This window comes from Falco naumanni, chromosome 19, assembly GCF_017639655.2.
Source record: "Falco naumanni isolate bFalNau1 chromosome 19, bFalNau1.pat, whole genome shotgun sequence".
Classification (NCBI taxonomy): Eukaryota; Metazoa; Chordata; class Aves; order Falconiformes; family Falconidae; genus Falco; species Falco naumanni.
The window spans coordinates 4,116,080-4,134,961 of NC_054072.1; the positions used below are offsets into that span (position 1 = coordinate 4,116,080).

Below are 18,882 nucleotides of genomic sequence, written 5' to 3' on the forward strand. Positions count from 1 at the left end.
TACTATTTGTCACGATGGAGAGTTACACAGACCGATCTAAGCATCTGACCGTTGTTGTGGCCATAAAGCAGAAGAGTAATGGTTCAGGTGGAAAGGCCATCAGGACCTGGGATGACTAAGCTTTTCTTACGTCTTTAACATTTATTGAGGTCTTTGAACAGAACGTGCAGTGCCAAGAACAAGGTCTCTGCCTGGCTGTTGTATAAAAAAGCTTTCCATCTTTCTCAATGTTTTAGTTGCCTTTTCCTCTAAATAATCTCAACAATGAATTTATTGCAAACTCCAGAGCTAGCTAAACCTGCTGCTCCTCCCTTGCATCACTAGATACCTAGAAAGGGATAAGCCGATCAGTCTTCCTTAAGACAGGCATTGTTTTTCTAGATTTGACCATTTGTTTTCATCAAACACAAACACACACAAGGTAGAATTCATCCCCCACAAATTCAGGCACTGCAACAAGAGTCTTGTAGGCTGCTCCTACACTCAAAGGAAGGAAAAAAAAAAAGATAAAGATACTTCTAGGTATGATTTGTGCCATCCTACAGCAGAGATCTAAAAACTAAATGAATCACACTTTGCATACATATTCCTCTCTGCTATGATGGCAATTCAGAGTGGAAGCGCTACGCTGCAGGTTTATGATGTTAGGTAGGATGAATTCAACCCGTAAGATGTCGGTGAGCACTTGGATCAATCTCAGCCATTGGAGATCTCAAAAAAAAAAAAAAAGCTTAAAAAAACCCCCCAATCTCTTTTTTATAAGAGACAGAATATGTCGTTTAGGTAAGGCTCCCTTAGAAATCCTTCGGTGACTCACCAAACTTCCTGCAGCCGTACCCGTTTTTAAAAGAAACCTCAGAAGACAAACACACTAGAGCCTTCAGACTCTGGTGCTGACAAGAAGAAACGCTGCCATCTCTCTGCTTTTTTTACCTCAATATGATGTGCACAGATTCCAGCCTGGATGTGATGTAAGCTTTCGTGACTTCTGGTGTGTATGTTTCGAGCATGTGAGGCTCTGTGGCTTTAACGTAGGGCACTGATGCAGCCAGCCGCTGCCACAAGCTAAGGAGATAGTGAACGCTGTTCGGCGCAAACTCCCAGTGCTACCAGGAGCCAAGAGAAAGGAAAGAAAACCAGCGAGTTAGGATCTTGGTTACTTTACCCAGATTATTTGGACTGGCATAGCACTAGATACAGCAACACCTAAAAGCTTTAATGACCTGGTCGCCAATTTTCACAATGAATTTCAGTTCACACCTGAATTCAGTGAGCACTAGCGGCGCTCAGCAGACACTGAAAGATCATCCCGAGTTCCTAGGCTGCGTCAAAACCTTTGGTTCCAAACTACTGCTGAGCTCATAGTGTAGTGCACCGTAGACAGCTTCCCAAACAGAAAGTACAGTTTAAAGCTGTTTCCCAGATAAATATAAAAATTTAACAAAGCCATTAAGTTATATAATTTTTAAAACCGTATTCTGTGCAGCAGTGCAGTTACAAGCTGCATACACCAGTGGAAAACTAAGTGGGAAAATGGAATGATACTCATATTACTATCAATCCCTGCAACTGCATTTCAATAGTGAAGCGATACATAATTCTAAAAATAAACCTTATTTAACAGGTTTTTTTTTTTTCCCCCTGCTAGGACATGGAAAGACTCTGGAGGCACAGCAGCTCTGCCTTCCCCCACATACTGCTCCTGTTCCATTCAGCAGGAATTCACAAAATAATCAATGCTACACTGCAGGATTTGTCACAGAGTCTGCAGGGTTTTTTGGTAAAAATAACATACAGCAAATTAAGGGGCAAAGAACAGACAAGAGGGTAATAATTTTGTTTCAAAAGAAGACAAGGGGCATAAACACCCCTCAAGGGTAAATAAAACCATTTTGTACCTGCAGGCTGGTCACGGTGAAGTTGGCAATGAGTCGGATGACCTCAGGGTAGTTCTCCACCTTCACCAGCTCTCCCAGCTGGTAATTGCTTTTCAATCGGGCCAGCAATCGGCAGAACTCATGGTAGTTGTTTGGGTCTGACAAACTCTGAGAGGAGAAAAAGAGGAGAAGATTTGAGAAACAGCACTACTTGACAACACATGGCGGTCAGCTACAAGAGGTGCGGATTTATGGTGGAACGACAGGAAGAGAGCAGCAAGATGTTGCACCCTTCTCCCCAGTGCCACAAGCGGACACGTACGTTAGGAAGTATTTTTGGTGAGGAAAGATGAGGCAGAGGGAAGCAGAGCCACAATTCCACTGACTGCACCTGAAATACTCACCTGTGGGTTTTCCAGTATTCGTTTAACTCCATCAACGAGATGAGATAAAAACTTCGCTCTTTCCGCGTTGTTGAAGAGGGATCTGCGTACAGAGGCTATCTGCACTAAGCAGGATAAAACCTAAAAGGGGCAAAGGGAATAAACAGAAAGGGAGGGATTAGAACAATAAAATGAACAGCACGTTTCCTTTTCATGACACAACAAATCATTTAAGCCTGCTGCTCCTTTGCATGCTACACGACAGCTCCTTCATCTTTGCAATTCTGTGTAGTCTGTATAAAAGTGTAGAAACAAATTACAGCGGAGATAAAAACCACATCGCCCAAGGGAACATCTCCATCCTGACAGTCAAAAGTGTGTTCCAAACTCCGCTCCCAAAAAGGCTGGGATTTCTTTAGATGGAGAACACAGATCTCATAAGACTGAAAATACACTAGGACTGGCAGGGAAAGCTGGTAAAATTAACACAGACTTGGAAAAATATTGCAGAAGATAGAAGACTGGCAAGAAAAAAAAAAATATTAAATTGTCCTCAACTCAAACCTCTGAAATGTAAATCCAGAGTAAATTCCCAGGTGCGGCTGCAGTAGTGAGACACAGGCAGGACTTTGAAGAGCAGCGGCAGTCAGCTTTGATAGCACCCTGCAATCCTTATCCAGAGGCAAAGCCCCGTTCCCTCCGACCAGTGTAAGGACTACCTGCTCAGCCACTAAGCCTCTCGTTCTTGCTGGCTCTTACATTTACTGATCAAAGAGGCAGGACAATTAAAGGCGTAATTGCTTGAGATTTCTATTCAGTTAACAACAACTGAAAGTCTCACACTGTTAAACCCTCTCATGAATATTTGCAGCTCTAAATTCAGAATTAGCAAGTAACCCTTCAAGGTAATGAAAAAAATACTTCTGAAGGACCCTTCCCTCCCTAGCCAAAGGGCACGTTGTCATTGTAGCATTAATTATGAAAAATATTTATCAGATAGATAAATGCCTGGCAGGCAATTTTTTTTTCCAAGAAAGAAATAACCCAAGTTTTAGTTCAATTGTGCTACTGGCCGTTTCATCCAGCTGGGACGTGGCCTAGTTTTAAAGTGTGGAAGGAGAAATCACACTCCTCAGCTGTGCTCCCAGACTTCCTACCTACTCGCAGTATGGTTTTAGGATCAACTTCGCAGTACAGTGGAAATAACAGAAGCTGCATCCCTCAAAAAGGGCTCGCTCAAAGAGTGAGCAGGCAGACTCGGAGCTACGCAAGGACAAAGAAGTAGGTTGGACTTCCAGCAAACAAGCTGCTCTTAGGTCAAATCCAAACCCCGCAGAGGCATCAAAACTACCAGCAGCAGTGCGGGAGCAGCCTCCCCTTTGTCACTATAGTGCCATCAAAGTCAAGGAGCTGTCAGAAGTCAGCCTCGGGCATTTTAACTGACAGTAAATCTCCCAGATGAATCCTACAAACACTTCCTGGTAGTGGAGTCCGTAAGGAAAATAAACACTAAACTTACCAGAGGAGAAAACGAAGGAGGGATGGAATGATAAAGATCAAAAAACAACTGAAGGGTTGAAGAATCCAAGAATGCTGAAAAAAACCAGAGCGTTTTACTGAGAACACCTCCATTTACTGCCTTCCACATGCTAATCAACAACGACATGCGTACTCCTCACATGAAGTACCACACTATAAGAAAATCTCCAAAGGATTTTACCTTTTTATAAAATTGCCTTTCCTAGAAACAATGTAAACCCACTGGTACTTCGGTACCAAGACCAAATATTTTAAGAACACAATCTGTGAAACTGCCTGCAAAATGACTGGTGAGAAAAGCAAGGATGTTGAGAACAGGTGCCAAGTTATTTGTTATTTACATTTTAAAATAAAAAAAAAAAAAACAAACCCAAAGAGTTTACTACTTCTTGAATTGGCAGGTTAAGACTGAAAGGGTAGAGGAGTGTTTTTGTAGCTCAAGACTGGCAACCCAAACTGAACTGCATTTGTAATCACACTAAGGAAGGGCTGGATTTTACATCTGGTATTGCATGCAAAAACTTATTTGTTAAGTACAGAGAGGGCTTTAGCAAGTCACCCATGTTTTCAGCTGCTATGCTGTGATTAGCCCTCTTCCTCCAGCAAGATTACCTGATCTCCAACTGGTTGGGATCTGCACAGTGCAAAGATCATCTGAGGACTCGTCTGTTGATGTGCCAATGAAATCAAAGTTCAGGCAATTATGTGTGAGCTTAAGAAGCTGCATGAGCAGACCATGCTGGCTTTCATCATTTAGATTCAGGTTCTTCCCAGAAGCCTATAAAATACATTGGATTAAAAAAAGTAAAAAGAAAAAAATAATACTCAAGGTGACAGCTGAGTTTGAGGCAGTAATTCAACTTTAAATGGATGTGGCAATCTTAAGGATCATGTGCCACGAGCACCAACCCCAGCTATCACATACTTTTACAGACAGCATGTGCATTTACATGCTTAGTCTTTACACAAGATGGATAAACAGACAGCACTTTCTTTTTCACTTGGCTTCTACTGCACAGGAGAAAAGCAGCCAGGCTTGCCAGCTTGCAATTATACCATGAGATATAGGAGATAAGAAAGTTCTTATTAAGGTTAAACACAAGAATCTATTTTCTGCCTGACAAGCACTTAGCAGCAGGGAGTCCTGTTGCTCCACCTAACCCTCATATGGAAATGAATGCATTCCCTTTTGTTGCGGAGACATCTGTACGAGCCCTGCTCCAGTTACAACTCCAGTTACAACGCTCTGCTCTGGGCAGGGAAACGGGGATACTCTCAAGTAACACAAAGGACTCAAGGGACACGAAATGGTAAGTCAGTTCACTGCAGTTTAAATGCAGCACTCGGGTCTCTACTCCAGGGACAGGCCAGCCCGTCTATCCCCTGTATTATCATTCTGAACTTAAACCAAACTTCTCACAGCTTAAGCCTATTGCAAATCACACGCTGCACTGTGCTGATGCTGGCAAGGCCAGTGCCAGTGGTCACTGGAAAGTCTTCCTCACTCCCTCCACCGTACCACACTTACTCTTCTGGAGCTGCCTAGACGCACCCTGTTTTACGGACATGGATACAGATGCAATCATTGGTTTCTCGCAGCCCGATCATTCCCATTCAGAAGGTTCACCCTAGAAACTTCTGCTTTATATACAGAAGCTTGAGACACCTACTATTAGACAAAAAAACCCCGTAACTTGGGTAGTAGGTGTTGAATCACAGGAAAACAAGGATGCTGCAGGAGACAACAGAAAACATCCTGACCTGTCTTAAACCACAGCATCCCAAAAACCAAAAGCAAGATGACTGGGGGGGGAAAAACTACAAAGACTTCCTCCCGAGACAAGCCATGTCTTTCTAGTCACCGAGTCCCCATGGTCATGCAGCAACAGTAGTGTGTGCAATAGCTCAGCCAGAGCCACGCGTACAGGACAACAGCAAGAGCGCAGTTCTGGGGACCCCAGGTTAACAGGGTCTGGTTTATGCCTCCTGGCTGAGCACAAGGACTGGCTGAAATTTCTCCAAGTCTTGGCAGTTGTAAGGACCCTGACCTGCCTGCAACTTCTGAGGTGGTTCTTTTCACAGAATTAGAGGAACTCTTTTTATTTCTGAGACTTCCAATTGATCATCAAATGCACCTGAAATAAGCCAATGAATTCAGAGGTTACCAGAGCTGTTATGGTTCAGGAGGATGGGTGCATGGGGAAGGATGACTAGCACAACTGTATAAGCCTTGCTTCCTTTAGAAACCAGGAGGAGTAAAAAAAGATCAAATTACACCCACGTACCCACCTTTATTACTGACAGAACCAGAGCTGCTCATTTTGAAATATCTTTAAAATAAAATTTCCTTTTCACTCTTTGTGCTATTTGTCAACTGTGACACTTCACTCAGCTGGAAGGATAAAAGTTAAACTAATCAAATCTGTGCTACTGCTCCTGAGTTTATTGGGGGAGATTTTCCCATAAAGGGCTGCTCTTGCAGGCACCATTAGGACTCCACATTAGCTTTTCAGAAAAGAAACCTGATTCAGAATCGAGAATTTTCTTCAGATAATCTACTTGCTTACAAAATATACATGTGCCACTTCAGTTGAAAGAAACACTTTTTTTGGGGGGTAAACCCCAACCTGACTAGCAGAGCATTGCTGCCTTGTCCCAAGACAAGTATTTTTAAAGCAAGTTAACTCATGTGTATAATTGACACAAAATAAAAACCTGGAGATCAAAAGACAGTCTAATATTTATTATGTACTGAAATCTCAAGGACAACCTTTAGTCTCAAATTATTAAACGTATCTTCACTAGCATTTTTTTCTCTCACCATGTGGGTTTTAAACTGAGGTTAAAAAAAAAAAAAAAAAAAGAGATAAGGACTCGTTTTACAGGAAAACTCTCTGCCAGTACTGTAAATCAATATTTAAGATGTAAAACAAACATCTCATCTCTTTCCTGATGCTTTCAGACAGGGAAGTTTAACCCAAGCCTCAAGGTCCAGGCATGTATGTTCAATTAAACCTGTTGAAAAGAGTTTTATTTCTGAATTTGTGTCACGTTCTTCTTTTTCCTTAACACAAACCTAAGTCAAAGCTTTCCTGAAAAACAAGCCCAGAACACAGCTTGTATTACAAGAGCACTCATTCCAGGAGAGTTACACCAGAGGGAACATCAGCCCAAAGTCTGTTGCCTGAACGTACAGCCCCCAAGAGATATGATTAACAACAGTTTCCTTACCTGTTTCAGTAAATTGCATGACAGTGTGAAAATATCAAATAAAGATGAATCTCGGAAGGAAGAGGCTATTTTCCTGTGCTTGGTCAGTGGATGAGTAGTATCCGCCTGAGCAGAGAGAAAAACAGCGATTAGAATTGAGGGGCAGAGGTGGAACAAGACCAGCAGAACACGTAGGAACCCTGCTAAGCACCGGGACATCAAGGTTTCCCTCCCCAGAGGGATGTCACAGCAGGTGGCTAAACCAAGGGGACACACTGCCGCTGCGGTATGTGCTGCTTCTGCAGAGCAGTGGCTCTTCCACAGATAAAATCACATTGACAGGCCTTTCCACCTACAATACTTACAACGCACGTTCACCGTACCCCTGCCAGAAAGCAGGGCTGGGTTTACTCCCAAGTTCATTTAAATCTCTTCCAAAGCAGGATCAACGGCAGTATTTTCAACAGCACTTAAGTCATTTTAGAAATCTGAACACTTTTCTCTAAAGTGCTCCAAACTCCTTAAGAGTTAAATCCTACCTGTAAGCCGCTGGGCAGACACATGGTCAACTACTACCAATTATAATTCCCCTCCTGAACCTGCACAGATGAGAAGAAAACTAGAAGGAGAGTTAACCAGTGACAGCCAGTTTGGGCTTTGCTGTATCTATTACAAACTGCGGTTGTGGATCTTGCACCGTGTCAGAATAAAAAGCTGACACATGATTTAAGAGGCAAATACACACATAGTGCGTTATACTGGATGACAAAGTCTCCAAGCAATTCAACCCATGCATTCTAGCACGGGCAAACAGCAGCACAACTTATGTCACTTCACAGACTAATTTCTAGGAAAAGGCAAAAAGCGAAGCGATACCTCCCAGCTTTGCCGTTTATTTGAACGCAGGCTGGCAAAATTCCACCTGCCCAGGACGAGGTATCTGACGGGCAGTTGGTCAGGGCAGTGCATCTGGGGTGAAGCCTCCTGGCATCTCCATTTTTTTACGCTTTCATTACTATACCCGTGTTAACCTTACGTACATCTCATCCACCGCAGGAACCAGTGCGGCTCTAACCACTGTGGGCATCACTTTTCAGGTACTAACCCTTCAAAAACCGCCCCGCGGAGGATGCAAACACTCTTGTCTCTTGTAGATGAGAAAGAGAAGCCCCACATCACCAAGTAGGTGGTGGCAGATCAGAACTGGACCGGAATTTGTCGGGTGCTCTAATGACTGAGTTATCATTCCTCAGCTCATGCTATCAGATTTCAGGGTCTTTAAGAAAATGAGCATTCTTTACTCTCTCCCTGGTTATTACAAATCTCATGTGTTTCTGGGTTTGGGGTAAAGGAGCATTTCCTTTTTTCTTCACCATGAAGTCATGAGGCTTAAACCAGTGAACTTCTACAATACAGTGGACTCCCAGTACCTCTGGGCAAGTCTGTGCAGTACTTACAGGATGAAAACTGATATTTCAAAACAGTTACTAGCACTCCGATTTATTTGTACTGTGAGCTTTTGGAACAAAAGCTTTAGTAAACAGAGCTCTAGAAAATTCAGCTCTCGTGCAACGTAGCTGGAAGTTTAAATAGTTATCAAAAAAAGCCTGAAGAGAAGCCCCAGAAGGGGGTTTTGGGTGGGTTTTTTTGCTATGTACATGACCCCACTCTGATGAGTGGGCATGTTGACAGATTTATTATTTTGCAAGTAATGGCAGTTTTCGACTTTCCAAGATGAGTCACTGAATCCAGCCCTGTGCAACTGCTGGCACAAAGCACATTTAGGCATGAGTAGTAAACTATGGCAGATTTAATACCCAAGATATTAGGAAGAGATTTTGGATCAGTCTAACGCCATTGCTTATTTTAGTAACAACCTGTAGAGACTATGGGACTGGGGTAGGTGACAGTTTCTGTGCTGATTGTTCTCCTGCAAGCAGAAGCTGTAGCCCTCCGCAAAGATGCTGCTAGACACAGAGTAATTTATAGAGGTAAACAGATTTGCTTTCACCCTCGATGCAAGGAGGTGAAGGACCAGAGCTCTGCAGAGATGTACAAAAGTCTGGGCAAGGAAATGGTGACAGTAACAAGACACAGCTTAAGAGTCAGGAGGAGATCTACGGGTTAGGATTTACTGATCAAGCCAGGCTTGAAGAATTGAAGTGAATTTGGGGTCTGAAACAGATGTAGAAGCCACTCATACTACAGTGCAGAGCTCGGGAAGTTCAGAGGTGCTGAACCACAAGTCCAGCAGAAGAAATCAGTGCTTTGCTCTGGCCAGGAAAAACCTTCTCCTCCATTTCCAGTTCTGAAAACAATCTGTAACCATCCTTCAAATCCCACTCAAGGATGTCTTCGTTCCAATGCCTGGATTAGTCAATATACCAGTAAAAACTGAAGGTTATTTTCCTTGGTAAGACATTAAAATCAAAATACTTAGTTACAACTGGTCCTCTTAGCAAAATTAGAGGCGTTTACACACATGACAACCCTCATGCTGTCTTAGGACCGTGGTGGCCATTAACGGTGTGACATCAAAGTCTGACTGACTGAACAGAAAAATGATGTAAGCTTAGATAGCTCCAAATAAAGCCACTTGTTCCAGCTTTCAACATCAGTATCGAGAGGCGGCATAACGTTAGAGGGCTCTACAAACCACTGAACTAACCAACCTGGAAAGACCTGCTGCAGCTGGCATGACTGGGTGCTATGCCAGAGCACCACGGACTTGGCGTGCCCGGTCTTTCTTCTGCCAGTCCCTGAGGGCCAGGGCTGTGAAAGGGATTCAGCCCTGATAAACAGGCAGAATTTGAGAACTACCTGCTGGGAACGCTATGAAATTTAGTACTGAATGAAAAGGGCGCTTTAAAAATCTGCACAGTTTAACAAATCCTCTTTGTTTCATCTCTCTGGTCAATACGGAGGAGGGCATGCTCCATTCACTTCTTGGCACAAGCATGCTGTAAGCTGAAATGATGCACAGGGACCGACAACAGAAGGTTCTAGGGATGTCCTCAGGCTTGGGGCTTTGTCCTCACTAGGTAGGCTTGGGTAGCTGCTTAGCGTTGCTCTTTCTTTTCTCATCGCAGATTACATCAAAATATGGGAGAAGATGGAAGATGCCAGTGAAACAAAACAATTCCTCACCACAGGAGGTTTCAGCATCTTACCACAACAGTAAGTGACTGTGTAAAAATAACAAAAAAAAAAAAAAAAAAAAAAGAAAAACACCCACCACACAACATCCTGCCCCCCCCTCAAAAAAAAAAACAACAAACGACCCAAACAAAAACCCCCAAACAATGCACAGACACACAGCAGGACACAACAATATGAATGAGAAAATTGGACACTTACTTCACTGAGGAAGGCTGTAGCACTTACTTGATTAATTTCATTAGTTAGTTGGGACAGGATTGTCACTCCTATGATGCAGTGCTCTACACTATCCTGAGGAAGGAAAGGGGGACAGGGAAAGCAGTCAGCAGTGCCAGGATGATTTCATTAAGCTTCACCATCATTCAAAGACCTTTCTGCCTGGGAGACTTCTAGACATGTTTGTCTAGAAACGCTTTATCTTTTTAGTATTGTGACTAGAAGAAAGCCCATCAGCAATACCAGACAGAGAATTTAAAACATGCTTTTAAAATACTTGATGCTGTTTACAATGCCAAGGGTCCTAAGGAGTTCAGTAAGTTGGGCCAATAAAAATAGGCTCCTTTTATTTAACAGTTTAATCAACATTTTTCTGTTATGCCCTAACTCTGAAAAGATTCAGATTTTTTTTCACCCCCAAACAGTTTAATTTTAACAGAGGCTACGGTAAAACACGCAGAAATTTCTGCGATGTTAGGATGAGCATTAAAGTTGCCAGATGAAAACTCTGGGAAATAAAACATTTTTTTTTTACCCCCCCCTTCCTTTTTAAACGACAGGCCTTGAACAACATAAGCAGCAGCTGACCAAGTTTCTCCACAGAGCCGCCCCGCGACCCTCCTGCCAAGAAGGACAGCCTATCTCCCCGTGAAGGGAGTCCATTCTTCACAGCCTGCTCAGCCTCTGGCTGCACTTGAGACTGCCAACAAGGGGCCAATTGTGAAGTAAGTCTGTTACAGATACCTCTTCACTAGAAACGGTAATCCATTTATCAAATGATTTAAGAGCAACAACCTGTATTGTTCCTTTGCCCCAGTTTCTCTTCTGTAAGTAATAAATGATGTTTCCTTTCCTAGTTCCATCTTGCTTTGCACCTTCTGCACAAATTGCCCCAAAATCTCCATCTGCACTAGAGAAATTCAAGCATATTTAGGCTTGAGACTGCGGCTACTTCTTTAGCTACACATGAAGCCATCTCCTGATGACAGTCTCGGTATTTACATGATAGGATCTAGACAAAAGCCACTGGAAAACCTTGCTGAACCACATCTTCAAAAAAGTGCGGCCTCCTCCACATTTTAGTAGCCAGAACAGGTAACTTGAGCAAATGGGAACAGACAGTCTCAAACTGAACACAGCAAGTAGATATTCACACCATCTAATTAGGTTCCTGATTAAAAAGCACACATTCCCTATGTCAAGAGCCAGGAGAGTGAGGAATCTAGCTCTGATAATTTCAGCTAAAAGCACCTGCAAACTATTTGGGACATAGTTACCAGCCCAGAAAGGAGCATGATCTTTAAATTACTTAACATCTTCTAGATCCTACTTCACTGCAGACATCTGTAAATGCCTAAAAAAATAGTAGTTAGCCTATTTTCCAAATGCCCATACTCTACCACTCCAGAATTAAAGCCTTGTACACCTTGCATCTCCTTTTCCACACTGGGAAGAATTTCTGCTCATTTTGATCTCTTCCGCTGTCTCCCTCCATTCAAAGCAAATAAATCAGTATTCATAGTGTTACAGGATTTACTGATCTCTCTGGAATGGAAGTTTCAGTTTGGAGACAGCTGTTGATAAAAATGCAGCCTGCTGCATATACAGTCTTCTGGGTTGGGAATTAAACCCTATACTGTGGTGACAGCACGTACGTTTATGAAACAACAGTCAGGACTTCTAAAGAAAACTGTTAACAATAACATTTGCGTAACAGCCGGTTTTAAGCTACATTTTGTTATGATAACTCAGCTAAATATCAAAACATGACCTCCATGGATATAGCACCCTTGCAGTGAATGAAAGCAAGTCAGGCGTGGCACATACTTCCCTTTTAGACAAGAAGCCCACATCTACCATTTTGCACTCATCAGCATGGTGTATTTAAGCTTCAGAGCTCGAAAGAAGAATTGTGCAACTGGAACACTCAAAAACGTGTCTTACCACTGGATAATAATGGTGGCAGTATCCAGAAACAAATCCCTGCCCCACCAAACTTTAAATTATAACAAATGACCTGTCCTGCCAGTTGTCAGCTGCTTAGCCTTGGACGTTAGATAGGACAGAGGATACTAAGGTGCAAAACAATAACTGGAAACACACGGACTTTCCAACCCCACAAGATGTGTATTTATCTCACAGAAAAAATTCTGACCTGTAAAAACCTTGTGACATCTGTGATCACGTTCCTGAAGACATATTCATCCTTCTGACAGTCAAACCAGCCCAACTTTGTGATCCTGGCATACAACTGGATTAGTGCTTGTGTGACAAACGTTGCCAACTTTGGCCTAGTGGCAAGGTAGTTGAGCACATAGTTCCCTGAAACACAGAGAAGAGGTGGTACTGAGATGGTAACACTGAGAGGAAAAAGCATCTTTTTGAAAGCTGTTTAAAAAAACCTAAAAATCTGCACAGCAGCGACTTTGATACAAAACTTGACCTTTTACTTGTGCCTTTAAAGCTGTGGAACGGATTTGGGAAGTGGTTAGAGGCAGGTGAGAGTTCCTCTCCACAAGCCTAACTTGTTTTCCGTTATCAGATTAAGTCCAATCCTCTGGAAGGACATGTAAATAGCAAGAAAAGCTGAAAATATTTCAAGACCTTTCCTCAGGGATGATCATCTACCACGTTGTTTGTGAAATGGAAAGCGGACCGAATGGCATTCAGACTCCCTTCCTCGGAGGAAAGGAAGTTATCAGCCATTCTCCAGAAAAGAGCACTGCGACAGACTGAGTGCTCCCTTAGAAAATACTCTAAATGATGCTTCAGACACCCATAAAGGATTTTAAATTTTGAAAGCACGTCCTCAGAAGAGGCAAGCACCATGCATATTTTATACTCCAAAATAAATTTCTCAAATGCAACTGGTTTATTCCACAAGACCACAGAGTTGTCGTTCCTCTCCATCTGGGAAAAAAAATATCTGTATATTAGCTAACAGAGTTCAAGGCTAATGATGTAGGTGAAGATCCCATGTAAGAGAAATGTTTCTTTGCCTTCTGGGCATCCTGGTAACCTTAGGACACCCAAACTGTAAAGCACAGTAGCTTGCAGAAAACCTCCCACCGCGGATGAAAGTTGGAACAACATCCATTCATATTAGTTAGGTTAGAAAAATTAAAAAAGTCTTGCACTTACGAATATCTATTCGCTGTTCCAATGGTAAAGGGTTGTTTGTGCGTGACACGAGTTTTGTAAGGCATGTAGCTGCCAATAACTGGGAGTAGGATGACTGTAAAGAAAAAAAAAAAAAAAACAAATCCAAAACACAAACAGAAGTTTACGCACACTTCAGAAGACCAAGCAGCAGTGCTGGATTTTAAGCTAATTGCTCCCTGAAAATCTGAATTTAAAGCATTAATTTAATTGGTAAGTCTAAGTACTCTGCATAGCATTTACTCTATGTTTTTATAGACACTAAAGTAAACCAAATCAGTGTTTAAGGTGTTTAAGAAAGAAAGGAAAAGCCTTTAAAGAGCAGGTGACAACGGCACCACCGCTGAAGGCAGGAGTAAAACTGCAAACATAGCCAAACTGCATGAAGTTACCTTAAAACGCCGTGTCTGAAAAAGACAATTAGCCCCCTGAGCCTGTTACTGTATGTTAAGAAGCACTTACAGCTTCCACTTGATTACTAAATACAGGTTAAAATTTATTTCTTACGGAACTGCACACAGACCACTGAACTGTAATCTAATTCAGGGACACAAATGATGGCATTCAACCACCTAAAACCCTTGGCTGCACCCGATTCCATAAATTACAGCCAGGGAAATGACAAGCATTTTGCATGCTAATTTCTGTAATATATAGTACTGTAGAAAGCTTAGGTTTCCCTGCATCTTGGATACTATTAATTCCAACCTTCCCAAGGACAGTCAGGTATAAAAATGAGTCAGATCTCAGGCTGAACAAAACACCCCACAACCCTCTGGCAAGGGTGGGAGAGGCAATGGATCACACGCAGAGAACAGAGCTAGGCTTTAGGAACTTTCCTTAGAAAAATGTATTTGTCCTCAGGTAAACCCGCCACTAGTTCCCATGAGAAGAGCTTCCAATCAGTTTGTCTTGAATTCACTAGGCTTCAAGTTTAACAAAAAGTTAAATAATTTGCTTTGTGTAAGTTTGCTAAGCCTGTTAAGTGTCACTCTTCTCCCCCTCCCTTCACCACCTCCTCCTGGAGGACTTACTCTTGACAACAGGCTGTTTAATGTCTCCTATTTTTGTGAGCAAGGCTCCAACCCGATAGATACGCAAGCGGGATGCACATTCTGCCAAAAGTCAAATCTTGCAAAATCAAGCAAGCCATTTCGAACATTATTTGTGCTGAGACAAAGTAAAAACCAAATGGCCACTTAAGCAAGCTAAAAAAGTCAAGCAGGATTTACTGCCGGTGTATTTTATATCCCTTCCGTAACACTAGTTCTAAAGCACATGATCTAATTTTCCCTGTTTTAAACGGCTGGATTATTAAGAGAACACTATAGCAGGGGCAATTTTCCAAAGAAACACCGCTGGTTTTATCCCCTACAAACCACACAGTTTTCTCCCCAACGCCTATAGAGAAGGCAGGGGGTTCCCACAGTCCACGAAGTACCACTGCCACAACAATGTTTTCAACTTAAAGCTCGACATGTCTGGGTGGTAGCCTGTGAAGAATGCAGCGAGGCCCACAAGACATTAGGATTGACAACCATTTGCAGTAACCACTGCAGCAGCATAATTAGCCATCAGAGCCAACGCTTTTTTTGGCACAGGCTGCCCACAAATCGAGATACATGACAGCACACTGGGTATGGAATATAAACACCGCATACCAGACCTCGGGGCTATTTCCCTTATCAATGCCCAAAACACCAAGATATATTTTGGACAATTATGTTGTTTTACATACACTCCCTCTTTCTAGAAGAAGCTGGCACTTGCTCAGGCAGTCTGGACTGTTGGTGAACTCAACCAAGGCTTTCTCTGCCTGGAGCCGTGTCGCAGTGTCTGTGGTCTCATACAGCTGCTTGCACAGGTTCTCTAGCTGGGCTAGGCTCTGGAACACAGGAAAACAAATCAATTAGAAACAAGAGGTTTTAATGTTTAGTTATGCAGCAGTTGAACCCAGATTATATGTACATATACACATCTATAGCTTTATGTTTGCGCAAAGGAAGGAAAACGCTCAACTCACAGTTTATTCTTCCATCAACTAAACGCATTTAAACCTACTAAACTACCCGTACGGAAATTTCACAGCTACCTCTTACACCTGACAAAGTACCACACTGCCTCCCTGCTTTCACGTTTTTTACCTGAACTCACGACACCCGATCCCAGGGTCAGTGCTCACCCAGCCTGAACACACCGCGTGGCTGAGGACGGCTGGAAAACCTCTTACATCTCGCGCTGTAACAGCAATAATCCTAACTCACCCGTTTCAAATAGCAAAACCCCCATCCTCGCGTCTAGCTTTTATGACATACAGTGTCAAATCCCTCAAAAATTTAGTTTATATTCCCTTTGCAGGGCATCATAACGGACTACAGCATCCCAGGATGCTGGAAGGATCGCACATTAAATCTTCTACACTACACATGCCAAAAAATACCTAAAGCAGAACACAGCAAATGAAGAACGGGATGGATGCCTTTGAGCGGCGTCTCTGTGAACGCGTTCGAAGGGAAACAGAACTACCAGACAGATTCTTTGTGCTCAAACAACTGGAAAACACTTGCCATAAACTGTGATCCAGGCAGATGGTTTCCCCCAGTGAAATCTGAGGTGTCCTAGTTAAAAAGTGGCTTCACAGATGGATAGAAATATTCCCTCAGGTTCTTACTGCTAGATTAATAAGCAGGTATTTTCAACTGCTTTAGGGCTACAATCCAAGTTTGCAGGGGTAAATCATTACAAGCATACCATAACTTTTGTGCAGTTGTAAAAAGGACAGCATCAGTTGCCTAATTTGTTTTTGGAGGAGAGATTGTTTTGCAAAAGCCAAGTTACTGACAGATTCACGCACCACATCGGCACACAGCTGAACGCTCCCTTACACACAAGTGCAGCAATTCCACACCAAAAGCACACACAGAAGTTTTCGATGCTCTGCTGTCAAGATGATCATCAGATAAGACAGTGTTAAAAGAAACACCAAGAGGGACCCCCTGCAAAAACCCTCTTACCTTGTACCACGTGCCAGAGCTCTGATTTTATTTGGTTTTGTAAACCATGACCTCATGGCAAATGTTGTCCTGACAGCTTCAGTACTTTTGAGAAACTGGAGAACTTTGCCAAGTGCCAGAGAGCATTTCAACACACAGTTTTGTTTTTGAGAAAAGCAAAACCCAAGGCTTAAACTCTGCACCAAAAATCTAAGATGGCTCTAAACGATTATTAACCATAAACTATTATAAACACATTACTCCGGTTAAGCATTTTGCAGCTCCTATCGTTTCTCATTACAAATCCACTTTCAGTTTTTTAAAATCAGTGGGCAAAGCCTACATGCAGGAGGGTGCCTGTTTATGGGCACCATGACCAGCTTAAGGACAAAATATAACTTTCTCCACACCTCTAAAATCCCTGCGACCATTTATCCATTTGAAAAGCTACCACAACTGTTCAGTCCACGCGCGTACATACAACGGAGCGAATCCTTAGGAAGCAGCTCAGCCCAGCTCCACCACCCCAGCAGGACAATGAATTCATAGAATCAGAGAATCATTTAGGTAGGAAAAACCTTTAAGATCATCAATTCCAACCATTAACCCAGCACTGTCAAGTCCATCACTAAACCACATCCCTGATTGTGGTCCATGGTCCCACACTGAACTGATGAACGATGACCCAGGCAGCGTAGTTTGAAATTTTGGGAAAAAAGTTTTTTTTTTTTTCTTTAAAGTTTTACATCATTAATTCTTTGAGAAGCTCAGGAATGGGGTTTCCCTATAGTCAGGCTTCTTCACACCTCTGAGAAATGCTAATTCTCTGTGACTTTTTGTGACTCGGTGGCAATAACCATGGCTCCTTGTGTGTGACGCTCGCCATGACAAAACACCCTTGTTTGAGCACAGTGCGTGATCCGTGCCAGCCTTCTGGCAGATGACAGTTATTTAACTCCCTCGGAGCCAGAGGAAACACAGGACCTCTGGGACTCGAAGAGATACAGCACACAAGGCACCATAAAATGCCTGATTAATGACACTGCAGTCATTAAAGCAGTTTTCCGGGGTGGGGAGAAGAAAATCACATGCATGGAAAAGCTATTCCAGATTATCCAGGAGTGTGAATCCAGGAACTCAATGGGAAATAACAGTGCATTCTCCTCACATAAGATTAAGCCAACCATCCACATCATGTTTTAAACGTATTTTTAATATCATGTCTCTTATTGCACAGCATCAGTTGTCCCAGGCGTCCCTGTCCAGGCAACCCTCAAGTTAAAGTTCACTTGATACTTCTTCCTCATGGTATCCTCAGATCTGTAGCTGCAGAATGGAGAATATTGCACAAGGAGAAGGACCAAAGCCTATGAGGGCAACTCAGAGGGAAATTTGAGGTCCAAACGTGGGAGCTTTCGCACATTATGTCAAGTTTGTGAGTGGCAAGTTTATTTTTTAATGTAATGTGCTCAAATAGCCACCCCACCCCCCCCCCCCCCATGCATTATAAGCTGTAACCCGACCAAGTAAATTTCTCTGACGGAAAACATTCATGCATAACTTTTAGGATTGCCTCACCAACAAACTTCTTCCCTCTTGTGCCCTAACTCGATCATCTACCACACAGACAGGCAGAGCAGTTGAGCTGCCTTGATGCTGCACATCAGGTTTGCAACGTTCAGTTTTCAGCACATTTTAATACCGCCACGACAAAGGCAGCACAGCTCCCCTCCTCTCTACCGACGGGGTAGAAATCGGGCTCACTTTATGCCAGCACCCAGCTTTCAAAGTCAGAGATGTTTGGGTGTTAGGGGGAGCAAGCACGTGGGGAATATTTCCCTACAGATACAGGGCAATACCTACTTTTTCAACAGAGATTAAAAAAAAAAAAACACACACATACCAGTATTTAGTATAACGATTATGCAGGGCAAGAGCTCTGTGTATTCTAGATAAGGACTAAAACATGAGACAGCAGAGCATGTGGAAGAGGGAGACGCTGTGGCATCCCGCTGGTGCTGCACCCGTGGGCTGAGTTACAGGACGGAAAGGCACGCAGCTGGGGAGCCGAGAAGAAAAACTCCACTGAAGACGATCAGAACTAACCAAAACTTGCCTTCATTGCTCCTCGCAGAACCAACAGCTCCAAAAACTCTTTGCAAAAAGAAGAAACCGGCCCTTTGCACCTAGGGAAGGTGAGGATGTGGTGCTGAGGGCTCAGGGTAGCAGGGGAGCCGCCGGGGACCCTGCAGGCGTGGGGCAGCAGTTGGGGTGGCATTTTTGGAGACCTGCTGAGTCACGGGACACAGCCCCAAGCATCAGAAACCTCCTCCCTCACCAGCTCCC

At 43.0% G+C, this 18,882-nt stretch overlaps 1 protein-coding gene and 1 long non-coding RNA gene across 3 annotated transcripts in view; both read right to left on the reverse strand.

Annotated features, from left to right (window-relative positions):
• XPO7 (exportin 7) overlaps positions 1-18,882 on the reverse strand; it is a 47,748-nt gene that overhangs the window by 15,801 nt on the left and 13,065 nt on the right. Inside the window, exons 2-11 of one of the 2 annotated variants that reach the window (XM_040617855.1) lie at positions 15,282-15,428; positions 13,526-13,619; positions 12,540-12,706; positions 10,394-10,459; positions 7,031-7,135; positions 4,412-4,577; positions 3,780-3,853; positions 2,282-2,401; positions 1,899-2,045; positions 934-1,106 (exon numbers count right to left, since the gene is read on the reverse strand). In XM_040617855.1, the coding sequence (XP_040473789.1) occupies positions 934-1,106; positions 1,899-2,045; positions 2,282-2,401; positions 3,780-3,853; positions 4,412-4,577; positions 7,031-7,135; positions 10,394-10,459; positions 12,540-12,706; positions 13,526-13,619; positions 15,282-15,428 (1,259 nt within the window). Of the gene's footprint in view, positions 1-933; positions 1,107-1,898; positions 2,046-2,281; positions 2,402-3,779; positions 3,854-4,411; positions 4,578-7,030; positions 7,136-10,366; positions 10,460-12,539; positions 12,707-13,525; positions 13,620-15,281; positions 15,429-18,882 lie in introns of both variants that reach the window. The other variant, XM_040617854.1, reaches the window with a different exon arrangement.
• On the reverse strand, positions 17,729-18,876 carry LOC121099216. Its single transcript, XR_005831431.1, has 2 exons — positions 18,157-18,876; positions 17,729-17,862 (listed from the first exon to the last, which is right to left on the reverse strand). It is a non-coding gene; the product is annotated as an uncharacterized LOC121099216 (long non-coding RNA).